The 25,437-nt window shown below is 39.6% G+C and overlaps 1 protein-coding gene across 1 annotated transcript in view; it reads left to right on the top strand.

The window, feature by feature from the left end:
- Positions 1–25,437, top strand: part of NR2C2 (nuclear receptor subfamily 2 group C member 2) — a 47,773-nt gene that overhangs the window by 5,992 nt on the left and 16,344 nt on the right. Inside the window, exons 3-11 of the mRNA XM_015425248.1 lie at positions 13,895–14,005; positions 14,537–14,737; positions 15,247–15,349; positions 16,591–16,770; positions 17,999–18,146; positions 19,501–19,594; positions 19,832–19,965; positions 21,702–21,879; positions 22,827–22,948. Of these exons, the coding sequence (XP_015280734.1) occupies positions 13,895–14,005; positions 14,537–14,737; positions 15,247–15,349; positions 16,591–16,770; positions 17,999–18,146; positions 19,501–19,594; positions 19,832–19,965; positions 21,702–21,879; positions 22,827–22,948 (1,271 nt within the window). The remainder of the gene's footprint in view (positions 1–13,894; positions 14,006–14,536; positions 14,738–15,246; positions 15,350–16,590; positions 16,771–17,998; positions 18,147–19,500; positions 19,595–19,831; positions 19,966–21,701; positions 21,880–22,826; positions 22,949–25,437) is intronic.

Genomic DNA, 25,437 nt, shown 5'->3' with positions numbered 1-25,437 from the left:
ATCTAGTGAGCTGCTAGGTGAAGAGGAGTGAGATAGATTTAATTTTCCAGATATGTCACACACCTTTCTTGGTCCTAGCAGCAACCTACCTGTGCAGGTGGTTGCACATATGCAGCAAGACTTCTGACTGCCCCCTCTTCCCCATGCACAACTGCTTCTCGTTACTGCATCGACAGCAACTGTTAGGTCCCTGAACCAAAAATATACATGTGAGAACACATGAAGGTGCCTTATACTGAACCAGACCATCGGTCCATCAGAGTCAGTATTGTCTACTCAGACTGGCAGCATCTCTCTAGGGTCTCAAGCAGAGATATTTCATTTCACCCATTGCCAGGTCCATTTTATTGGAGATGCTAGAAATGGCACCTGTGACCTTCTGCATGCCAACCAGAGGTGCTATCACTGAGCTGTAGTCCCTCCCCATAAGAGCAGGTCTGTTTACTGTCAGCCTTGTGGTGTGAACTAATCCATGGTTTTCAGAGTACAATAAGCTCATAACTTCCACTGACATTTTTTAGGGTCATAGAGAAGCGTTCCAAGATCTCTAATTCTGAATATTTATTAACCTATGATTACACAGTAGCTCCTAAGAGGGTCTATTTCTGGCTGTTGTTTCAATGTAACCCTAAGCAGAGTTACACCCTTTTAAGTCCATTAACTTCAGTCCCTTTACTACTCTTTTTAGTATTGCAGTATGTGTGTGTCACAACTGCCAGTGAGGAGTAGATGCACATTGTCTCTCTAGAACATATGCTGTTAAATTCAACAGGGTTCAGTCTTGTACAGTCTTCTTTTAATCTGAATATGCAACTAGTGGTTAAGGTTGGTATTTATTGCCTTTGGTATAACTTTAAGTTGTTGTTTTTTTTTGTAATTTTAGTATAATATCTTCTAATTACTCTAGAATTGTAGCAGTTTCTGTGTTCCACAGGTCCCCTGGTCTCAGCCTATGGATTATTACAAATTGCTTTAAGATGGCCACTCAATAACATCTTACTTCCTGAAGTACAGCCAAAATCTGTAACAAGAGTTTGTGGTGGTGCTGGTTTTGCTAAGAATAGAAGGCAGATTTCCCGTATTTGTAATGGAGCAGTCGTAGAGTCCAAAGCTTTTGGAAAATATTTTTTTACATTTTCAGATATTTTAAACCTAGACCTATCTCTTAAGTCAGGTGCTTGCCTTCTGAATTACTTGCCAAATATTCCTAAAATTATTGTGAATTGATGCTATATTTAAGCCTCTGCAATCTGGTTTTCCCATGGCATTGGATGTCAAAGTAGAACTGGCTAATTAAAATACGGAATTTATTAAGATCACTTAACAGCCTATCGAAGATCTAGGAATATAATAAACAAGGTTTAGTCTCTAATGATATCTAGTAAATCAATTTTATATTGTTACAGGCAGTTAGATACTTAGGTAGATGCAATCCCGAGCAGAGTTAAGCCTGTAACTCTGCTCAAGATTGCACTAGTAATTTCTGCCTTGCAAAGAAACATTAGATTATGTATAATTAGGGATGAGTATGAACCAGTTCATAGCCAAAATTCAGCCCGAACTCGGCCTGGATTTACTGGACTTTTGTCCAGTTCAGTTTGGCTGTTTGGGCCATTTAAACCTAACAACTGAGCAGTGTAGGTCCACAGCTGACCTGTTAGGTTTAAATGGCTGCGAGCCATTTCACTGGTCGGTTTTACTTCCTTCCGCTTTGAAGCAGGGGGAAATGCTGCCAGCAATTTGAACCTAACAACTGATGGGTGCCTCCACCCTGCTGTTAGGCTGAAATGGCTGCAAGTCATTGCCCTGGTTGGTTTCACTTCCCCCGCTTCCATGGAGGAAAATGGAGAGGTTTAATGGCTTGCAGCCACTTAAACCTAACAGCAGGGTGGGTCCATCCATCAGCTGTTAGGTTTAAATGGCTGCAAGCCATTAAACCTGTCAGTTTTGTTCCCCCCTGCTTCCTGGGCAGACCCCCCCTCTTCTCTCAGCTGTGTCTTTGAACTGGCTGGTTTGGGGCATTTTTGGCGCAATTCAGGGTTCCAAACCAGAATTTTTAGGTTTGTGCCAATTCCTAGTTGTAATTCTGTAATCAAAATATTGTGCTGTTGCTTTTATATGTTTGTGATTTCCATTGCTGGTTTTATATTTCATACTTAAAAAAAATAATTAAATGTTGGTGACCAAACCTTCGTGTTCAGTTGTTCTCTCAAGTCTGAATACTGGGTATGGATAAACTGAATATAGTTTAGCCTGAGATAACAATTGTTGCCCGGACCTGTTATCTAATAGGCTTGTGGATGTTTATTATTCAATCACCCTTGCTCAGTCAGTTAATGTATCTGGAAGTGTATCTTTCAATGGTGGCCAGAAGGCTTTTTCATCCACATCTGGTGATAAAGCTGTTGTCACTTTTAGCAGATTCAGACCTAGTGACTGTGTTTTTCTACAAACTCTTTGGAACCTCCAGATTTGCAGAAAAGTCTAAAAATTTAATAAAAGAATTAAAAAACACACTCTGAAACCAGAGAAACATAGCCTGTGTTTGCATAGGTAACTTAAAGAAACAAAAATATGTTGTGATGCAGCATTGCAAGATCTTAGCTGCCATTTGTGGCTGGGGTTGCATAGCAGTTCTGGGAAACATTGCTGGGATGGACAGGGAGAAAGCAGGCACAAATGGTAGTATGGCTGGTTGGTGGGGAAGCTGACGGTGACAGGGAGGAAGAGACGAAGCCAAGCAGGGAAGAAAGTGGCTCGTGGTGGTGGTGGCCGCTACCACCAGTCAAAAGAAGGCAGGCAAATGCTGACGGCCCAAGGAAGAATGTGAATGGTGGCAGTAGTTTGGGGGATCTTTTGAACAGAGGCATCAGAAGCTAATTTGGTGCCTCTTCCTCAAAAAATAACCTCCCTGGACCCCTGCATACCTCTGGATAGGAGTCATTGGGGATCATTGGCTATAATGGTCCCCATAGGCTATAATGGAGCCAAAGGCATTTAAAGGTGTCACGGTCCCTTTAAATGCATTTGTGAAGCTGCATCTTCACCCAAAACGGTGTTTAAAGAGAGAGCCAGTTTGGTGTAGTGGTCAAGTGCTTGGACTCTGATCTCAGAGAACCGTGTTTAAGGGCATGGACTCTAATCTGGGAGAACAGTGTTTAAAGAGAGCCAGTTTGGTGTAGTGGTTAAGTGCTTGGACTCTAATCTGGAAGAACCGGGTTTGATTCCCCACTCCTCCACTTGCAGCTGCTGGATGACCTTGGGGCAAGCCATAGTTCTGTCAGAGCTGTTCTCTCAAGGACAGTTCTGGAAAGAGCTCTCTCAGCCCCACCAACCTCACGGGGTGTCTGTTGTGGGGTGGGGAGGGGAAGGGAACGGAGTTTGTAAGCTGCTCTGAGACTCCGACTGAAGGGCGGGGTATAAATCCAATCTCTTCTTCTTCTTCAAGGGAGTACCCTCTCTTTAAATGACATTTAACTGCGGCTATCCTGTTTTCCTGGATAATTCCAATTTTTTTCAGGATTATCTGGGATTGGCTATGCTCAATAGCTGGAAATACACCTCCCTCTATTTCTGGCTGAAAGAACAGCCAATAAATACCAATAAGGTATTTTCCAGCTATTTTTTCAGCTTAGATAGAGCTAAATGCACACCCTTAATTGAGACATAGATCTAACATCAGATCCAAATAATATGCAGTATCCATTTATGACACTCATGCCCTCCTGAAAAGCTATCTGAAACAGGATTGGCTTGCTCTGCCTCCTAAAAAAAAAGCAGAGAGGGAATCAAGCAATCCTCCCTAGAGAGGGAGTGCCATGACCTCTTCTCTGTTCTTAGTAGCCACCAATCTAGTTTCTAACAGAGTTGGATGAGGATTTCAGCACATTCATAGGTTTATATGACAGTGAGCAAGGTGATCCTTGATATATGACTGTTTAGGGCACTATAACAAAGTAAATGAGACACTGCTTTTCAGTAACATGGGCTTTAAACCACTACAGGCTATTTCAGATAACATCTTACCAGTACCAAGTATAGTGATTCTGTTGTCTCTTTATTAGTACAGCTTACTTCACAGTGTTAAATGCCTGTACTTGGAACTGGCCCACTGAATTCAGTGGTTATGTTCCTTCAAGTAAAATAATGTAGAATAGGGGCAGTAAAATGGTGTTGGCCTTTCTGTGGCACATTGTTCATTTATGGGGTTTTCCCCCCAGTTTCATGATATATTACAGGTATCACAACCCCTACATTATAATGCAAATGCTACTGTTTAACCAATAATAAAAACAAATCAGTCTTCTATTGTTACATTTGGGTTTTCTGTTCCAGTGCATGAGTATTGTATTCACAGTTATTGCTTTTCATTATAATGTGAAGAGATTGTTGTCAAATTTTAATTTTGCCTGTTCTAGTGTAAAACAACAAAATTCAGCATAAATAAATCCATATAGAGTATATATGCTGATTAATACAATGTAAAGATTTACATATGTTGCATTCAGCTAATTTCACTGGGAGAACAGATGCTGACATTTTAAAATACCCTGACATTTTAAAATACCCATATAAAGTTGAACAATTTGGCTTTGCTGCATTTTCGCTCATTGTTCCTTCTGCCGAGATTCCCTTCTCTTGGTCCTTGTTTTCTCAGTGGCTCCTTTCCTAGGCCACATGGTTTGCTAAATAGCTTCCTTGTTTACTTTCTGAGCTTACTTATTAAATGTATTTTATTTTTTAATAATGTAAGTCTTTTAGGGCAAATTATTTCCACCAGTTAATGAACTGATCTTAAATTACAGTGTGTCCTTTTTATTGCTAGGTAATCTTTTGCATTGGCCAAATGGCCCACCCACATCCCTAATGCCAGGTACAGCTTGGAATTTCTAAACATGCTAACAGGGGAAAGAACAGAGCAAGACAATTAATCTACTGTATGCTGTTGTCAGAAAGAACCCAGCAGGACTGGTGATTTTCCTTACTACAACTTGAACATGGATGTACTTTTGAGGGTTGCCTGCTTTGTGAAAGATTATCGGTTCCCAAAGCACATCATAGGAGCAGGAGTCCACACATTATGGCTTGGCTTAGTAACCAGTCATAGTTTTTAGTTGTTGCTGCCCTGCATCTTCTGACTTGCACAGAGAATTCAGGGCTGGTGTGTATTTGGTCTCACTTTGTTGGACTTCGGAAAAGACAGAAACTGTGAGAGAAGAGACTTTGATTCTTCAAGGCCCAGTTTGACTATGAATGAACACTTCCATGTTTCAAGTTCTCAATGTGTGCTAGAACAGTGATTCTCAACCAGTGGGACAAGTACAACCAGTGAGACACAGAAGTAGTGTAGGTGTGACACAGCATTTTCATAACATTACTAAGAATTTACTCTCAGTCCACTTGCAAGTGTGACATGCTGTCTTCTGCTGACCGTGCCTGCCATAGATTATCCACCTATGACCTTTTGGCATGCTAATAATAATAACAGGGTGCCTATAAGCATGAAAACATTCTTCTTGAAAAAAGTGCCTTTGCCTAGAGTGTTTGGTGGGACATAAAATATGAAAGGTTGAGAACCATTGTGCTAGAGCACTCGGGAGGCAAAGGGCTGGTCTCATCTGACACAGTGAAATATCTCTCCACCTCAAAGTTCTCTGAAATGTGCAAATACTGTTTTGGTAATTCACATAAATCACCTTAAATGTAGTAAAAGTGGCACAAAATTTCACAAAGAAATAAACGCTACATGAGGATCTTCTGGCTTGAATGGTCACCAGCAGCAACCTGGCAACTAGCTTTGTGGGCTCCTACTTAAGACCTTCCCCCGTCAGACAGTACCTTCACCAGCCACCAGCAATGCAGTTCAAGAGTAGGGCAAATAGACAGTGTGACAGAAATGAGCCTGGCCATTATATAGTGACAAATTAACACATTTAGATTCATTGTGTCAGCTTTATAATTTTGTTTTGAGGAGAGAGGTTCACAGTGTACACAATCCCCAACTCCCAATTTCAGTTTAGCACACACATGTATCTCACAAAATACCAGTTTTATGTTAAAAATGTGAACTGCTGTTTCTGGCCCAAAAGTTGTGTATTAACTTGTAGAGTAGGAATGTACCATAAATAAACTTTTGTCATAAAATAACCAAAGCGGTTGTTTGGGGTTGTTTTTTTAAACTTGACTCAACATAATCTGGATTTTTTTTGCACCTCCTTTCATAAGTCTCTACAGTTCTTGAAATATTACAGCTTTGTGTAAATTTATAAGAATTGTAGTTATCTATTTGTTGTTGATGCTCCTCCGGAGAATTAAATTGGTGGCTTGAGCATTCTGACACATACCATGAAATTAATGTATTTGTCATTATGTATAATAAAACTGATTGCATACATAGTATTTGATGTGTGCACCAGAATTTAGTGAGGCCTCTGTTTCTTTAACTATATTAGCTTAATGAGCTGTAAAGATAAAAGATGATCCGCAGGGAATAAAGTAGAATTCTTTTTTTTTTCTCCACCGGTTAAAAATTATTCAACAGCAAGATAAATTCTTTTCTTGTGCATTTTGCTATTTTGTGGTTTATTGAATGGTACGGGGAAGGCAAAGAGGGGGGAAAGCTCTGTAACCTGGGCACATCTCCCCCAGTGAAATTAATCGTATTATTAGACAAACTGCTTCAGCAGCTGGCAAAACAGCAGGAACACGTCGATTCTGCTTCCTTGGTTACAGGGAGTGATAGTGTACTTGACCTTCAGAGGAGCAGGGTCACAGAGAGGGCATTTTTAAACAATTCTGTCTGGTTTTGTGATTGGAATCTTTGTAAGTGGAATCTGGTTACATATGTTTGGGAATAGACTAAAACTGGGCTCTTCATTTCTTCTGGATTGTTTTGGCTAAAGATCTTTGCTGAAGAAAAATGTAAATAAAGCTGCAGAAGGATTTGACACTGTAAGTACTAGAGTCTATACAGTATCAAGCTGGGGCTCCAGGAAGCGAATGATTCAAAGGTTGTTGAAGAAGGGAATTTTAATTTTTGCTTCGATATATTCACTTTGCTTATGAATCCTTTGAATGCCTTTTCTTATTTATAAATATTTTCATTTCTCAGCAGTCTTAAATTGAAAATCAGTGATTTAATATTGTTACCAATTTAAAAAGATTTAAGAGGCCCCTTATTACAAACTGACTTCTTATTAACAGTTTTAATGATAATAATTAGCAGTTCTTGATCTCTTTAAATCTGTTTATAGCTTTATAATAATGGACCATATCTATTAACAAAATTTTGTTTGTTCATAGCTTTTAACATTTTCTGTAGCAGTTGCATTAAATATGTAGTTTGTATAGTCTGATTAGCTATAATATGTTATATTTCGCTTTGAAAATATGATGGAGTAATTACAGGTTATCTTTGTGTTGCTTAAAAGTAAATCTAATTTACTTACCAAGTGGCAAATGCTGTGGTATAGCCATTCTCTAAACTGCATGGAGTCCAGACATAGAGAGCAGCAGTTTGGTACTGGTGATAAAATTTACAGGACTCATAGTAAGACTAAGAATTTATGGGGTGGCTTAAATCGTAGAATTAAATATTTTAAAATACTGTCATTTGAACAAAGTGAGATGCTTATTATATAAAAGATTACTTTCTGTTATTCGTCGTATTAACATTTCCAAGACTTAACATTCCCAAATTCCAAATTAAATTTGGATGAGAAGCTGTCCATTGTGCTTTTGAACTTTCTATGTACCTTATCTTCTGTTGGAAAACATTAGCATCCTACTGAAAGTCTGCTATTATATGTATTTATGCAGCCAGGTCTGTTCTGTCTAGTTTGAAGTTGTGCAAGTTGTATAGCACCAAGGTCCATGGTGACACAGTATTTCTAGGTGATGTATATTCTGTACTTTTTCTGTCATGTTCTGTGTGTATTTATCATGGAGAGGCTGCAAATGACATTTTTCACAATATTTCTAGAAATTATAATTAGCTAATTGTGTTTTCAGTCAAGAAGAATCAGTAACTAGCAAACAGTGCTTCCAGTATTAATATTCAAAGATCCTTCTTTTGGACACTGATGACTGCTTCTTTACATGAGCCATGTATTTAGCTTCTTAATGTCTTAATTTTCAAGACAAGCATTAACATTAATCCTCATTGACTGGCTAATATAAGTATGACTGGTTAGTATTCATGTTAAAAATAATAACTCTGGGTGGAACTATAGATTCTCTTTGTTTCATCAAGGTGCCTTGGGGCACATGGCCATTCTAAATTTGGCACAGGAACAGGACTGGTTAATATGATATGAATTCTAGAATTGTAACCTAAATGTGAATAAGTTGTGACAAGCCTGCAAAATTATGAGACTTAAGAATCAAAACTCTAACTTGTTTTCTAATTTCTTCACCTAGGAATACATTTTCATTATATACTTTTATGTGTAAACCATGTGGACCAGCATTTTATCTGCATATTCAGCATATGTCATGTGGGTATCATGTGATCAATTTAGGGAAAAGGTATTGTGAAACTACAAGGACAGTTGTAAAATGAATACTGGGCAGTAACTCCATGTCCAAAAGTTGTCATTTTCCTTTGTTCCTCTCCACTGCTGTGGTCCTTTCTGATCCCTGGAGGATTCAGTTGTTGGGTTGCAGATGCATGAGTTTGCAGATGCATGAGTTAGGGGAGCTGGAGTGAAGAGGGGCAAGGAATTGAAATCATTCCTCCTTTCTGTTCTGCTTGCACAGGTCTGTTGAGGGAAAAGATAATTTCATCCCCTTGTCCTTACTCACTCTGGACTGCCAACCCTCAGGATTGTTGGACATCTGCTCTTCCTTCAGGGTACTGAAGAAAATAGAGGCTTGAGATCTGTTCTTAGCCTTCAGTTCTTAAAGAAGTACCTCAGATGCAAACAATTGTAGATGGAGCATCTGATTCCATTGCAGAGGCACTCCAACCCAATTACTTTCTAGTATCAGTAGCTTTAACTGAGGCCACGTTTTAGTGACTACAGTACAGTGCAGGTTCCTCCTGTTTGCTTACCTAGACAAACATTATAAGCTCTCCCATTCAGCCTTGCTTTCACCTCGGGGTCTTCACCAAGATCATGGTTGAAACCTCAGATTACAAGGAGTTTATCTTCACCCTTATCTGAATTATATCCTTATCAAGGTGTTCTCAATCAAAGGTAAGGGATGTCCACGTGACACTGCAATGCCTGCATTGCCACAGTTTTACAAACAACAAAGTGACAAATTCTCTCCAGCCATCTCAGAAGCTACAGTGCTTGGAGGAGATCACTGATATTGCCAGAGAATGTTTCTATCATTGTTGAGGAGATGTTGCAGAGACTGGCACACCAGGGGATGATCATCAAAGCTCATATTCAGCTCATATTCTTGGCATACTTCCAAAGTTCAATAATGGCCTGTGAAAAGACTGTGCTCTAGGCAAGATTCTGCAAGATCCTTTCAGTGGTTTCTTCTGTTTCCCAATTGCTATTTTAAGTAAGCATCATCTCTGCATTTGGACACCAGCAAAAATCCAAGCAAGCCTATGCTGATGGACAATGGCTACTCTCCTGACACTAGGAGTTTCCTTTCACATTCAGGACTGGACACAAGACAGCACAGATGTAAATCTTGCAGGCTGGGAAACACACTGCCAAAAACTGTCTGTACAAGATTTGTAGTCCTCACGGGAGATGTCCTATAGCATCAGCTATATGTTCATTCTTTCCTTTTATTTCTGCTTTTTCATCCAGAGTTCAGGGGTGAGAATAGACAGCATCAAGTTCAAGTTCAAAACCTTTATTGGCATGGATCATCATACAGGGCCGCCATTCAGTTCATAGATTTGACACACAGCTTCCTCATTATAAGGCAATTACAGAACTTGGCAACCGCTTCAATAACCATTTATTGTGAAGCCAATAAACGATACAACCTGAATAGACAGCATCCCCGTGAAAGCCCATATTAACAAGCATGCAGATATTTGGTGCAGATCTCTTTATCAGGAAATAGTGCTTCTGATAGCATCAGCTGAGATTCAGCTTCTTTCTCTGTCAGTGGAGTACATACAAGGAATCCTTAGTAATTTATATGGATTGGATTAGCTGGTAGAATCAACAGCAGGAGTCATGGTGCCCAAAGATATAGTTATGCCAAAGGACCACAACCAGGTTTGGCATCTTCCTAATAGACATATTTAGCTTTCCCGAAAGAGTAGAGTACAGAGATTCTTCTCCAGATTCTACTATAGAGTGAATTGAATTAAAGATGACAGGCAGCCCTATCCTAAGACCTTAGCACCTCACTGACTCCTGCCCAGCGCTGCCAGTTAGTAGCCCATGCTCACCCAGCAGAGGAGAGAAATGTAAAGAAATATCCAAGGTGCAGAAAGTAAAGTGGATTACCAGAATCCATAGAAACCATGCCAACACCAATCAATCATGGAGCGATATGCCAATGACATCCCCATGATAGGCAAAGATGGAAGCAGACAGTTCATGCTGATGTGACCATGTCCCAGTGGAATTAGCCCACTACCACCCACATACAGAACACAACAAGAAGATATAGTTATGCCAAAGGACCACAACCAGGTTTGGCATCTTCCTAATAGACATATTTAGCTTTCCCGAAAGAGTAGAGTACAGAGATTCTTCTCCAGATTCTACTATAGAGTGAATTGAATTAAAGATGACAGGCAGCCCTATCCTAAGACCTTAGCACCTCACTGACTCCTGCCCAGCGCTGCCAGTTAGTAGCCCATGCTCACCCAGCAGAGGAGAGAAATGTAAAGAAATATCCAAGGTGCAGAAAGTAAAGTGGATTACCAGAATCCATAGAAACCATGCCAACACCAATCAATCATGGAGCGATATGCCAATGACATCCCCATGATAGGCAAAGATGGAAGCAGACAGTTCATGCTGATGTGACCATGTCCCAGTGGAATTAGCCCACTACCACCCACATACAGAACACAACAAGAAAAGGGGGAAAGGTAACACAGGCACAACCAGGTTTGGCATCTTCCTAATAGACATATTTAGCTTTCCCGAAAGAGTAGAGTACAGAGATTCTTCTCCAGATTCTACTATAGAGTGAATTGAATTAAAGATGACAGGCAGCCCTATCCTAAGACCTTAGCACCTCACTGACTCCTGCCCAGCGCTGCCAGTTAGTAGCCCATGCTCACCCAGCAGAGGAGAGAAATGTAAAGAAATATCCAAGGTGCAGAAAGTAAAGTGGATTACCAGAATCCATAGAAACCATGCCAACACCAATCAATCATGGAGCGATATGCCAATGACATCCCCATGATAGGCAAAGATGGAAGCAGACAGTTCATGCTGATGTGACCATGTCCCAGTGGAATTAGCCCACTACCACCCACATACAGAACACAACAAGAAAAGGGGGAAAGGTAACACAGGCACATGTTATTTTAAGAAGGACCGTAGTATAAGTGGGAAGCGCCCTGGAAGAAACACATAACCAGGGAACCTCACAGACATGGTTTTGAATCCTTTCCTGCAACAGTGTTCCCTTTTGCAAGGCAGATACCCAGGGAAGGAAACGGCCATCTCAACATCATTCTCTATACCTGCATAGCTCAATTGGTAGAGGCAACCTTGACAGCAGGGCTGGTGTTGGCATACCATAAGGTGGGGGCAGGGACCAGGGTTTCTAGGAGGGCCCAATGCTGTAGAGCGCCCAAACCACATGCTGCTAGGGCAGAACCTGCTGGTAGTGTATAGTGGTGGTACTTTGGGGAGACAAAATGGTGTTTCTATCTGCACACGTCATTCAGCACCATTGGGGAAACAACATACAGTCAGTGGGAAGACTCACAAATATGTGAGAGAAGGAAGGAAGGATGCACAGGCAGGTGAGGATATGGATGGGTGGGAAGGAAGGCATGAATCACCAAGGCAAGGTCTTGGTGATGGTCAGAGCAGGGGAGGGGGCCCTTGGGTACTCTCTGCCCAGGGCCATCCAAAATCTGGAACTGGCCCTGCCTGTCAGAATGTCCACAACCTCACCCACACAATGGAAGCAACAGCAGGAGAAGGCAGAATTTGAGGATGCCTCATGCTCGATGCTGTGTTATGTTCCTGTGCACTCAGTTGGATGAATAGTTAGAATGTATAGATTCTAGTCCAGCTTCCTCTTGCTGATGTTGTAGACCAAAAAGTGAGCTTGGCTTTCTTGCCAGCAACTAGGGCAACAACAGGGGAAAGATACAACTGTATAGCATAGCCATAGAATGTACACCTGTCAAGCCCCCCTCCTCCACCCAGTAACTCACTGAGTAAAGGGATGCTGGCAAGAAAGCAAAGCTCACCTTTAGGCCAGCAATATCAGCAGGGTGAGGGTGGACTAAAATCCACATCTCATATATTCTACTCACTCATCCAGTTGGGCCCACAGGAACATAATACAGAATAATGCACTAGGCATAGTAACCCAACTGTTGACACCTACCATATAGACTAAGGCAGGCAAGCTAATACAGAAGGACGTAGTTTACTAGAGAAACTCAACTACAGCATATCCCTGAATGCAGCTAGAAAGCCATCCCCCTTGCTACATTTAGCAGGGCTCACAGATCCCCATTCACCAAACAGAGATTTAGTTGTGACAGATTTCAGGCATTTATTGAACAGCATTGTCCATATTGAAGCAAGTCAGATAATTGGGATTGCCAGTTCTTTTATTCCATTGAGACTGTTGTACCTGTGAAAGTCCCATTCACTGCATGCCCATGAGAGGGACCACTGTGTTGATCAAACAACTGCCTGTTAAGCAGCTTGCAGTGATTCAGGCAGTGCATACTGTTGACACACACTAATTTTAATTATGAATCATATGCCATGGACATGGTTATCCACACATCTGTTTCAACAGAATTTAGTTCTTTCCCATGGAAGTCAGTGGGGCACCTCATCACTTGCATTAGTTCCATGCTTGACTGGTGATCACAGTCTCCCTTATGCCATGGCAGAAGAGACATATTTTAGGTTTTATTTCATCTGCACCAACCAATTAGGTGAATTTTTACTTAGTTTTCAGTTATTATCATCAAAGGAAAAAGCATACCCTTGTTTAAAAATAATGGTTAGTGCTCAATAGGCAATAAATGGAGTGTACTCTGAGCTGCGGTGGCTCAAGTGGTTAAGATGCTGAACTGCAGGCTCTGGAAGGTCAGTAGTTCAGCAGCTCGAGACCCAGGTGCCGCATGATGGAGTGAGCTCCCATCTCTAGTTCCAGCTCCTGCCAACCTAGCAGTTTGAAAGCAAGAAATTGCAAGTAGATAAATAGGGACCACTTCAGTGGGAAGGTAACAGCATTCCGTGCGCCTTGGTATTTAGTCATGCCGGCCACATGTCCACGGAAATGTCTTCAGACAGCGCTGGCTCTTCGGCTTTGAAACGGAGATGAGCACCGCAACCCTAGAGTCGGATTCGACTGGCTTTCGAGCAAGGGAACCTTTACCTTTACCTTTTTACTCTGAGCCAAATAATTTGATACTGCTTTAAATATAAAGGTGTACACTTGGCAATCAACAGAACAACTGGCAGGGAACAAAAAAATAAATCCTTACTGGATCCCAAGAACCCAGGACAGCAGTTTTAAAAATCTCTCAAGACCTCAGCCAACCCTAGTAACCTCGTAAACACTACTGAAACAGCAGCAGGGGAGGAGAGAAGGTAGCAGCAAAGGAAAGAGAAGGTGGCGGTCAGGGATGGGATTTTCGGTCCCTTGAAAATTCCTCACAGGTCCTGCTTGTTTTTTTAGTATTAAATGAACAAGATTAAAACATTTTCACTGTGTTTATACACACAAATTCACATTTTTACATGATTCAATATAGGTGCAAACTGTACAGACAACATTATCTGAATCTCCAGTGATGACCAGCCCCTCCCAACGCATCCAGATCATCTCCACAGACTCCTCTGTAGCTTCACCACAGCGTATTCAGGTATAAGGTTTGTTTCTATAATTGTAGGTTACACCTGGAGTTTTTCTCTGACTCTAAACCTGTGTCCTCAGACTGCTCTACAATAATAAAACATTTATTTAAATAGAATTAAAGTAAACATATGGAAGAAAAATCTGTTTTATTGTGTAATAGTTATTTGAGACCACAGAGTGAGGAACAGTACGGAACTTAATTTTACTGAATGATTGCCCATTTTGTTTCATTAATGCAATTGTATTTTTGTTGAAATCCTGCCACAGAGATCTCTCTTGCTAGTGCTTGCACTGGGTGGGAGATGCATATAAAGAGAAGATTTCCTATTGAGTTACATTCTGAGTAGTCATATACATACTCGAAGCCCTTTGAGATAAAAGCTTTCCAGTTTTACTAGTAGTACCCTTTTGTGACTGAGTTGCATACATAACCTAGCAATGGCGGGAGAACAGCATAATTTTAAAGTGACAGAATCCAGTTCCTAGCCAGTAGTGACCAATTAACTTATATGATAAAATATTTCAATTTTTGTTATAGATTGTCACAGATCAGCAAACAGGGCAGAAAATCCAAATAGTGACTGCAGTGGATTCATCCGTGTCCCCAAAGCAACAGTTTATATTGGCTAGTCCAGATGGAACAGGAACAGGGAAAGTGATCCTGGCTGCACCTGAGGCCTCTAATGCCAAGCAACTTATTTTTACCACGACAGATAACATCGTACCTGGAAGAATACAGGTAAATATTGTTTCATGAGATGATATAGAAAAAAGTGTTAAGACCTACCAATGAAACAAAAGTGCTCACATTTACCAGTAGTGTTGAAATCATTTTGCAAAATAAATTCAGATTTTAAAAGAATGGTTTTGACAACTCTTTGTGTCTTACAGGGAGAAAAGTGTTTTTCTTCCTGGAATGTTTTGTCATGAATAGGCAGATTCTACTTGACTATTACAACAGATATTGTTACAGTCTTTTGAGAGATTTATTGTTTTATCAAAAAATGTAATTGCCACTGAGCAGATATCCAAGCATTTCTCCCCATATTCTAATTGGTTTCTTTGGTTCTTTTCTTTCTTTCTTTTGGTAAATGTGTTCTTCTGCTCTGTGTGACATTTTTATACCTTTTTGCTGCTGCTACTCCTGCTTTAATACATTTTCCATTCCCACATTTATCATGTGTCTTTTTTTCTTTTCTTAATCTAATTTGAGATTCTAATGGTAAACCTTCTAATGTTTCATTTTAGATTGTGACAGACTCTGCATCTGTGGAACGTTTGTTAGCTAAAACTGATGTGCAGCGACCACAAGTAGTAGAATATTGTGTTGTCTGTGGAGACAAGGCATCAGGTACATGACTGTAAGAGAATTTGTTGGTATGGAATACAGGTTTTGACTGTAGGATATTGTTAATTCTGATAGCACTGCTCAGATTAGATATTGCCCCAGTGGGTGTGGCTGTCCTCTTACTTCTGAAAGTAAGCAATATGTTGGGAACCTGGTGAAAAATGATCCTGCGTGAGATGCAGGAAGGTCGCTGATAAACATGAAATGCTTGACTACGATGGGGTGTGAGGATTGAAGAAGCAGCTTCATCAAAGGAAGAAGGCTGAAATTAATCTCTAGGAGTGTTGCTCTGTATCCTGATCTCTGTGCTCACAGGTTGCAATCCTTGACTGTCCCAAGTGTCCAGCCCCCAGAAAATGCCATATTTACCACTGAAGATTATTCCATATATATTTTAGCCCAACTTTTGTATTGCACATCAGCTACAAGCCAAATGGAAGGGAATAACTGCAACAAAAACCTAATAACAGAAAGTTGTAGAAAAACATATATTGAAAAACACCTGAAGTTCATATATGAAGTTTTTTCAAAAAATAAAACACATCAACCAAAAAAGGCATTCATAATATAAAACAAAAATTCTACGAATTTATGTACATATACAATACATAAAATAATGGCAAGTAAACAAGAAAAGAGCCATCTTCATTAGTGGTCAGAATTAAGTATACAGAGTCACAGGGATTGAGAATTACAGCCACCACCCAGTAAGTGTGAGGCAAAATCTGGCCTGCATATTATAAAGAAATAATAAACCTAAAAAATAATATATATTTAGACGTATTATTTCTTTATAATATACAAGCTGTACTTGTCTTCCCACTTCCATATGTTGGCTGTAATGTATTCTGTATGTTAAGATGAAGATGGTTGTTGAACTGTGATTTTTTTTCTTGTTTACTTTCCATAATTAAAGGTTATTTTATGTATTGCACATGTGTATAAATCTGTAGAAATTTTTGTAGAAATATACACACACACACACACACACACACACACAATGAATGCCTTTTCAGGTACTTTTAAGTAAATGCTCTTAAAATGTTGGCACTTGCTTTGATCATAGAGGATTTTCCTTTTATAAAAATCTCCTTAAATTACATCTGAGTGTTATTTAGTGCTAGCAGAAGTGTGAAAGAACTGAATAAGAAACCCAAGGAATTATTGAGCAATATGCCTGGCATGTTATAAAAATAGTTTTAAAATCTCTCATCTTGTATATGTATTCTTAATTTTTTTATTAGGTCGTCACTATGGTGCTGTCAGTTGCGAGGGATGCAAAGGCTTCTTTAAAAGGAGCGTGAGGAAAAATCTGACCTATAGTTGCCGTAGCAACCAGGATTGTATCATCAATAAACACCATCGGAATCGCTGCCAGTTTTGTCGGCTAAAAAAATGTCTTGAGATGGGCATGAAAATGGAATGTGAGTCTACAGCACTCAAATGGTTTTTTTGTCTGTGAAGTATTAATTATTATTTTGGGGCTACTGTGTTTCTATTTCTAAGATTTCTTTCCTATGTTTTTAAAATAAATTTTCATCATCCCAAAGGAGATTTTTAAAAAAAGTTTATCCATTAAAGTATTATTTAGATAATGTTCTTAATGAACATTTAAAATGTATGAACAGTGCAATCCTAAGAACACGTTCCTGGGAGTAAGCCCCACTGAATGGGCCTAATAGGGTTACGAGTAGACTTGCTTAGGATTGCTCTGTTAATGCAAAGCAAAAATATTTTTGCTGGGTTGTTCAGCACAGTGACATCTGTGAATTAGATAATGATAGCACAGCCAGAGCACCAACAAAAGGCTAAGACTATATTCTTAGTTAAAGGTGCATGCTGAGGTCAGATATCATGCAGGGTCTCTAAAGAAGGGGAGTGTGTCAGAACATAACACACACAGGGCATTCAGCAGGGAAGAGCATAGGAACACAGCATTACTAAGGGAGGCATGGCTTGAGAGGCAGCAAACCAGTAATTTTCTTGTGGTTCAGATCAAAAGTTCAAAGCATAGGCTTAAAAAGTCTAAACTGTAAGCACAATAAGACTAGCCATCCTTAACTGATCTGAAGCTGTTTTATGATTAGCTATTAAGCCTGATGATCTTATTTGTCTGCAGAAATATGTTACCAGTTCAGGTATGATTTCTAATGTGTAAGTATATCATATTTAATAGAGCAGAATATTTAGCCATAGGCATTCAGTTCTAGAAACAGCAAAATAACACAGATAACAATGGCCATCAAAACCTATTTCATATTCTTTCAACCTTGGTTTGGTAGCACTCATTAAGCTGACACTTTCCAGGTACTGGTTCATAACTAGATCTCCTTGATACTGAAAAATAGAATTAGGTGTCATCAGCATTTAAATTATAGTAGATTCCAGAACCATGAATAATCTTCCTAAATGTCAATGTCAAATGTCAAATGTCAAATATGGGTGATAGAATGGAACCTTAAGTAACCTACGAACACTAATTGCCAGTCATCATCTTTCTGAGTCTGATCTATGAAGCAGAATCAAAACCAGCACAGCCTGGAATAAACAGAACTGTGCAAGTTTGAAGTCCTCCTTTAGAAAAAAAATTACACATTTTTTATAACCTTTTGAATAAATATTTGTTTTCACATTTCTATACCCATGGTGTAGCTGTACAGAGTGAAAGGAAGCCTTTTGATGTGCAGAGGGAGAAACCAACTAATTGTGCTGCTTCAACAGAAAAAATCTATATCAGAAAGGATTTGAGAAGTCCTCTAATAGCAACTCCAACCTTTGTAGCTGATAAAGATGGAGCTAGGTAAGTGAAAAATGGGCTTTAAATTTTGTGCAGTCCAGAGGTCTTGGGAAGTCAGATTACAAATGTTTTGTTGACAAAAATAGAAGACAGAGTTCAAATGAAATTAAATGCATTTATGTTCAGGGCCAGTTGAAGTAATTTTTCCTGCTTTTAAGTACTTCCTGTATATATTTGGACACTGTGCACCAGGCCTTGACAAATTTTCTTTAGGTCTAGGAGCCAGCACTAAAATTTAGCAGCCAGACTAAATTTTCAGCCGTCAGGGTTTTGTATGTGAATGACCACATTTTCTCATTGTTGCTGAGAACCTGTCTGGTTTATTCTTGGTCTCATGTGCTCCTCCCCATTCTTCTTCCCCTCACACATAGAACTGAGATTGAAGAGATTTGAAATAAAATGTGCTCTTTGGCATGATGCCCCTATTCAGGTACTTTAACAAACTTCAGTTTGTTTATTATCTAAGTTCTAAACCAGAATGGTTTCCAATCCTGGTTTATAGGTAAGAAACAAGCAGCAGTTTGTTAAACCACTCAGATTGGGACATCATCACAAACTGGTTTCTTTTTAAGCAGGAAGTCTTCTGTGGCAATTCCGTTCACAAGGGGAGGGACGAGAGCATCAACCAGGCTTATTCTTGTCACAAACAAACTGGATTTTTTCCCTTATGTTTAGATGTAGCCAATGTTCCCTCCAAGCTGTGGAGTCTTGTGAGTAAAAATTCTACTTTGTGAGCTATCAACGTTAAAGTTGTGAGCAAGCGATTCAGCTACTGCATAAATCAGTTTGCTCTGGAGCCATCCTTCCCAAGCTAAGACAAAAATGTGTGAGCTGGAGGTTAAAAAACTGTGAGCTAGCTCACACTAACTCAGCTTAGAGGGAACATTGGATGTAGCCATTCAGTAAAGATAGCTGTAATATTTTATTTATTTGTGTTAAGTTTTTCATGTTTGTCAGGTTTGTACAATTAAGGCTGAGACAAGGCAGGGATGCACCATGGCCAAGCAAATTATAAACTCCATGAGGGAGAGGCTTGTCACATGCATTTCATCTCTGTTATATCGTGGAAAACCATAATGCTTTGTAAAGAGATATAGATAACAGGTAGAATTTCATAAAATAGGTATGCTAATTAATAGATTCCATATAAGTATGGGTACTGAGATACTTTCTGAGGGTACATTATGTAGAAATTAATTTTACTCATCTGATATTGGACTGCAAGTTATTGGTTGGATCCAAAGAAGGGAAGAAGCTGGCAGAGTGGGATAAAAGTGCTGTTCATGGGAAATGGTGCAGCTCTCTAATAAAATAATATTTCTTACTCCTGGATATACATTTTCCAATTTTTGAACAGATCAACTGGTCTTCTTGATTCAGGAATGCTTGTAAATATTCAGCAGCCACTAATACGGGATGATGGGACAGTGCTCCTTGCCACAGATTCCAAGGTAGGCTCCTTAACCTTTCTTGTATAACTAATGTTTTGTTCACGCAGTTGGTTTCTTATTATATGTTCCTTGATGGCCATGCGCTTCTTCCTTAGAAGCATCACTCATTCCAAATGCTTCCGATCAGTTATATGGAGGGCACCCCAGTGATGAAGATGTAGTCTGTTGGCTACATCACGAGAAAACATGTCTTAACTTTACATAATGTTAATATTTCACAAATATAATTTTTTATAGGCTGAGACAAGCCAAGGTGCCTTGGGAACACTAGCAAATGTTGTAACGTCACTTGCCAGTCTCAATGAGTCACTTAATAACGGTGATACTCCTGAAGTTCAGCAAGAAGACCAGTCTGCAAGTGAGATAACTCGGTATGCATCCTATCTTAGAAACATGATTGGTTTATCTGTAGATAGATGCATTGGAGAGCCAATGTGAAGCAGTGGTCAAGAGTGTTGGACTAGTATCTGGGAGAACCAGGTTCTACTCCCTGAGTGACCCTGGGCCAGTCATATGCTCTCAGCCTAATCTACCTCTCAAGGTTGGTGTGAAGACAAAATGGAGGAGAGGAGAACAATGTAAATCTGCTTTGGGTCTCCATTAGGGAGAAAGGCAGGGTACAAATGAATAAAGTATAATAAAATAAAATAATTTGTGGTTATATTTTCTTCCTAATATAAATATGTTAATAGAAGTGGGAAGAAGCGCATTTGATAGACTTACTCTTTTATTTAAGAGCATTCAGTACTTTGGCTAAAGCACTTAATACGACAGATGGTGCCGCAGCTCTATAGATGCACCCCTTATTAACAATCAACCTGTCTTATATAAATACTGTGTTTCTCCTTATCATCAAATAAACTGTGGACTCTCTGCAGAAGGGCCTTTTAATTGCTATTTAGAGGATCATGAGATCAGTACAGAGGGCCCTCATCCTGTAGGCTGCACAAAGCTTTCTAGTTTGACCTCAGCACCCACATATAAAAATGGATCAAGCTTAGTGGATTCTAAAGAGATGGATAAAATAGAGATACTAAACTGATAATCAGAGACCCAAAGCGAGCATTATTTAAAGTGTATCTCATGGAATGTGACTGGATGGTCAAGTAAAATCCAGGACCCTACATTCTTACAGTTTATAAGGTATTATGATATAATTCTCATTCAAGAGACCTGGTTAACATCAAAATTGACATTAGATGGATCTCTCACACACTCAATGCTGCGATCCCCCCAACTACTAAAGGATGTCCTAGTGGGGGGCTGGCATATCTGATTTCTACATCAGTGAAGTGTGGTATAATATTGCTTCCCCCTTTAGGATCTTTAGAAATGGCTTGTCTCTTGACTTTTAAAGATCAGATTATTTTGATAGTGAATGTATGTATTTCTCCCCACTCCTCATCCTTTTGTTATGAGAAGTGTTGACCTGACTTGGAAAATTACATCTATGAAGTCGAAGTTAGATATCCCAAGGCACAAGTAATATTGGAAATAGTCATTTAAAGGTATGGGGAAATAGCTATATGGTGAATTTTATAATGGTAGGAGGAATACAAAAGATTCTTTAGTTAATAAGCATGGGATAATCTTTAAACAATGGATCGATAAGCTTCGATTTGTAATACTAAATGGAAACTTTGACAAATTCATTACTCTCCAAATGGCAAGATTTGCTGCCACCATTGTGAAGGATAAAAAGCTGATGGGGCATGCTGACCACTTCACTCTGGGTCCATGACTGCTTCACTCTGGGTCAATTGTTATTTGTCACCTTTTATTTGTCTCTGGATTGTAAGGTCTTTCTCTCTTACTTTTAGATATACAGTTTTAATGATGATTTTGTATTTGTATTTTAACACTAATTGGAAAATGTTTAGTTTTTGAATTATTTTATGTTTTTCCCTTTTAATTTTCTCTTGGTGGAATCTCCACCTTATTCTGTACTGTAGCTCTGGCTTTTCTTTGCTAATGCAAAGAAGACTGATGGATTGATTTATGGAATAAAATATAATAAATAAAATAGTGGTTGCATTTTCTTCCTAATATAAATATGTTAATAGAAGTAGAAAGAAACACATTTGATAGATGGCGTCTTTTATTTCAGAGCATTTGATACTTTGGCTAAAGCACTTAATACGACAGATAGTGCCGCAGCTCAGAATCTGGCAGATGGGATGGATCCCACAGGTGGTGGGAATATTCATGTAATCAGTAGAGATCAGTCTACGCCAATCATTGAAGTTGAAGGACCCCTACTTACAGATACTCACGTGACATTTAAGGTATGGGCTTCCTTAATTTATTTGGCCAAATCTTTTTCAGATTACATTAGAAGTAAAACCCCATTAGTATGTAGACTTAGAAGACAATTACACTACCCTTGCAGTCTGTTTCCCTGCTCAGCATCCTGATGAACAGGCAAAGGCAACAGGAATGGCAGGGATGCACCACAGCCAAGCAAGGCAGGCAGGCAAGCAGCAGGAGGAACACCTGCCACTGACAGTGAGCAAGACCGGGACAGGGAGGTGGTGGGGAGGGTGACAGGGAGAGGCCGTGGGGAAGGAAGGAGGGAGGGAAGAGGAGGAGGGGTGGGCAGGCCAGGAGGAGGTAGTAGGGATGGGCAGAATGTAGCTGACTCTTAAGTCTTGTGCAGAATACATTATGTGATCTCTTTTTTAGTTTAAGCAATAATGTAAAGAAGAGCTGCATAGCTTATTTTAAATTCATACGGATCCTAAAGAATAGAGAATAACTACACAGACATGCCAATATACACTGCTTCATTTCCATTGTCATTACACTGTGAGATCAGACCTTTTAAAAAACTATTTTAATATTAACTACATCAAATTAAAAAGGGTTATGTTTATAGTTCCATTGTAAGAAAAGCAAAACGAAAACCTCTTGAGTATATTATATGCAGTGTTCCCTCTAAGCTGAGTTAGTGTGAGCTAGCTCACAGTTTTTAGCCTCCGGCTCACACGTTCTTGTCTTCGCTCAGGAAGGATGGCTCCAGAGCAAACTAATTTATGCAGTAGCCAAATGGGTCACTCACAACTTTAATGCCAGTAGCTCACAAAGTAGATTTTTTTGCTCACAAGACTTCACAGCTTAGAGGGAGTATTGATTATATGTTGTATAATATGTCTGCATAATTTTTGTATAAATTATTTTTAAAATAATTTATTAAAATTGAGCTTCAGATTTGTCCATTTCTGTTCTCATGCAGTTAACAATGCCTACTCCAATGCCAGAATACCTGAATGTGCATTACATTTGCGAGTCAGCATCCCGGTTACTTTTCCTTTCCATGCACTGGGCTAGATCCATCCCTGCTTTTCAAGCGCTAGGGTAAGATAGTATTTTTTGGGGGGGGGGGGCACTGTTTGTTTTCTAAGGAATGAGTGGAATCCTTTCAATCAATGCTAGCTATCAAAAATGAAATTGTCTCATTACCTAAAACCAGAACCATTTTAGGATAATGTTAATGAATAGCTGGATGGATGATTCATTATTATATGTGTTAAATGTCTCAGGGTTTTTTGTAGGCATGAAGTTTAAACAAGCCCATTATCTTTGTGAGTGTTGCAGTCATTTGCTCAGTTTCTGGAATCATGATTCCATTGCGAAAGGAGGAAACTGACCATGGTAATGAAGGGCACATGGAGGTATTCAGGTAGCCATGGAAAACGCTCATGCAAGCTTGTCTTTTCCCTTCACGGTTGCTATTAAATAATTTGTTTCCTTGGAGGTAGGAAACTAGATTAGACCTACAGGCTGAGGGGGAAGTAGAAGTTCAAGACACATTCTTTACCTACATCCACCTATTCATCCCCTTCAGGGCTCATATGAACATGCACTTAATTGTCTGGGTCCATCAGAAAACTCTCCAGACAGAAGGGATTTCTGTCAGTGGAGCATGACTTTGTTGCCTCCCTCCATCCTGCTGCAGCCCAAAATGCCCCTCCCAATTGCTGCTCCTGTGGGACAGCAACTCCTATGGCCAGTATGGGGAGGGGTCAGAGGTTTTCAGTGGAGGGGGGATAGTGAAAATCACCCTCCCCCTTCTGCCTGCAGGATCGAAGCCAGTGTGGTCATCTTCATACAGTGACACTTGTGAATAAGAGCTGGGGAACCAATCTCAACTTATGGAGGGCTGACATTTATGGAGATGAGTCAATGTAGAGGGAGACAGCTGGGTCATACTATCCAGCCTGCCAGTTAAGATCTGCCTCTCGGGCCCTGCTGTCTGTGACTCTGCCTTCAGAGATTAGGTGAGTGGCTATTCGAGACAGGGCATGTTTTATAGTAGTAGTAGTAGTAAGTAAGTAAGTTTATTGTATATGGCCGTTGGCCGTTACAATATAAAATATAAATACATAATATAAATGTAGGGTTCAAAAGTACTGTTCTAAAAACAAAGCTTTCAGAATAAGACTGTATAACATTTGAACAAATAAAACAATCAAAGTTTTAAAATCATAAAAGCTATGCTACCAGTTTTGTAGCTCTATGTTAGACAATACTGGAAGCACCCTTGGATCTAACTTTCTGTCTGCAAGTGCAAAAAGCGCTACCTTGCAAGTAACCAGGGGGGTACATATCCAACAAGAGGACAACCAACTTTTCATTGTCAGGTAAGTTGCAAAGTTGGCTTAAAATTCCAGATAGGAATCTGCTTCTTAGGTCTGAATATAAAGGACAAACCATAATGTAATGAAATAGATCTTCCACTGCGGTACCACAAGCGCATACACATTGTTCCTGTGGTTTGTTGGTATACCTTCCAAGCAGCACTTCAATGGGCATGGATTGAAAGCGAAGGGCGGTAAATGCCACTCTTAAACTGTGGACTGCAATGGTTGACAAAAAAGAGGTTCTTAAGTGATCTTTTTTAATCCTATGATACCATGGTACAGATTTTGACTGGAGTATTAACCTTTTGTCAAAAAGAGCATTCTTATTAAATACCCATTGGTGCAAGTGCTGGGTATTTACAAAAGATCTGGATAAGTCGTCAGGCACACATTACCGTGAGATGATGTTATTATAAAATTCGATGTGAGGTTTATCATTACTTAGTAAATCAAAGTAACTGATTTTGCTAAATGTTTCATTTGGAAGGTGTTGAAATTTCAGCATCTATTTCAAGACCGCTAAGTACGCTCGAGCCCTTAGTGATGGAATACCTGTTTCTGCCCTCATTAATGCCGCAGGTGAACCCTTGGGCAGCGCCAATAACCGCCTCAGGAAAAGATTTTGCACTGTCTCCAGGCTGGTCAATATTTCCTCCTTCCAACACCAAAGTTCTATTCTGTACAACAGATGAGATACTACTTTGGTGATAAAGAGCTTAACAGCTGGCTCTATTAAAAAGCCCACTTTAGTTCGATAAAATCTCAAAATTACTCCCAGTAACTTAGTTGCTGTTGATTTGATGGAGGCTACATGGGCATTCCAATTCAATGTTTCGCTAAATATTAGACCCAATTATTTGTATATCTTACATTGTTCTATTGGGACACCTTGAATATTCCATACATGTTTTTTGGGTCTTTTACGGAATACCACTACCTTGGTTTTGGAGTAATTAATAGATAGCCTCTCCTCCTTACATTAATCTCACAAACTATCTAAGAGTCTCTTTAGACCAATTCTTGTTAGAGAGAATAGAACCATGTCGTCTGCATAAAGCAGTAATGATATTTTTTGTTGACCCAACTTAGGTGGTACAAAGTCTAGACTGCTTAGTTTGGGGACAATGTCATTTATATATAAGTTAAAAAGTGTAGGAGCTAGTACACAGCCCTGCTTTACTCCCTTTCCTGTAGGAATTTCTC

This window comes from Gekko japonicus, unplaced genomic scaffold (assembly GCF_001447785.1).
Source record: "Gekko japonicus isolate JY-2015 unplaced genomic scaffold, Gekko_japonicus_V1.1 scaffold2, whole genome shotgun sequence".
NCBI classification, from domain to species: domain Eukaryota; kingdom Metazoa; phylum Chordata; class Lepidosauria; order Squamata; family Gekkonidae; genus Gekko; species Gekko japonicus.
Note: the sequence above shows the minus strand (reverse complement) of the source record. Positions and strands in the feature narration are given on the sequence as shown.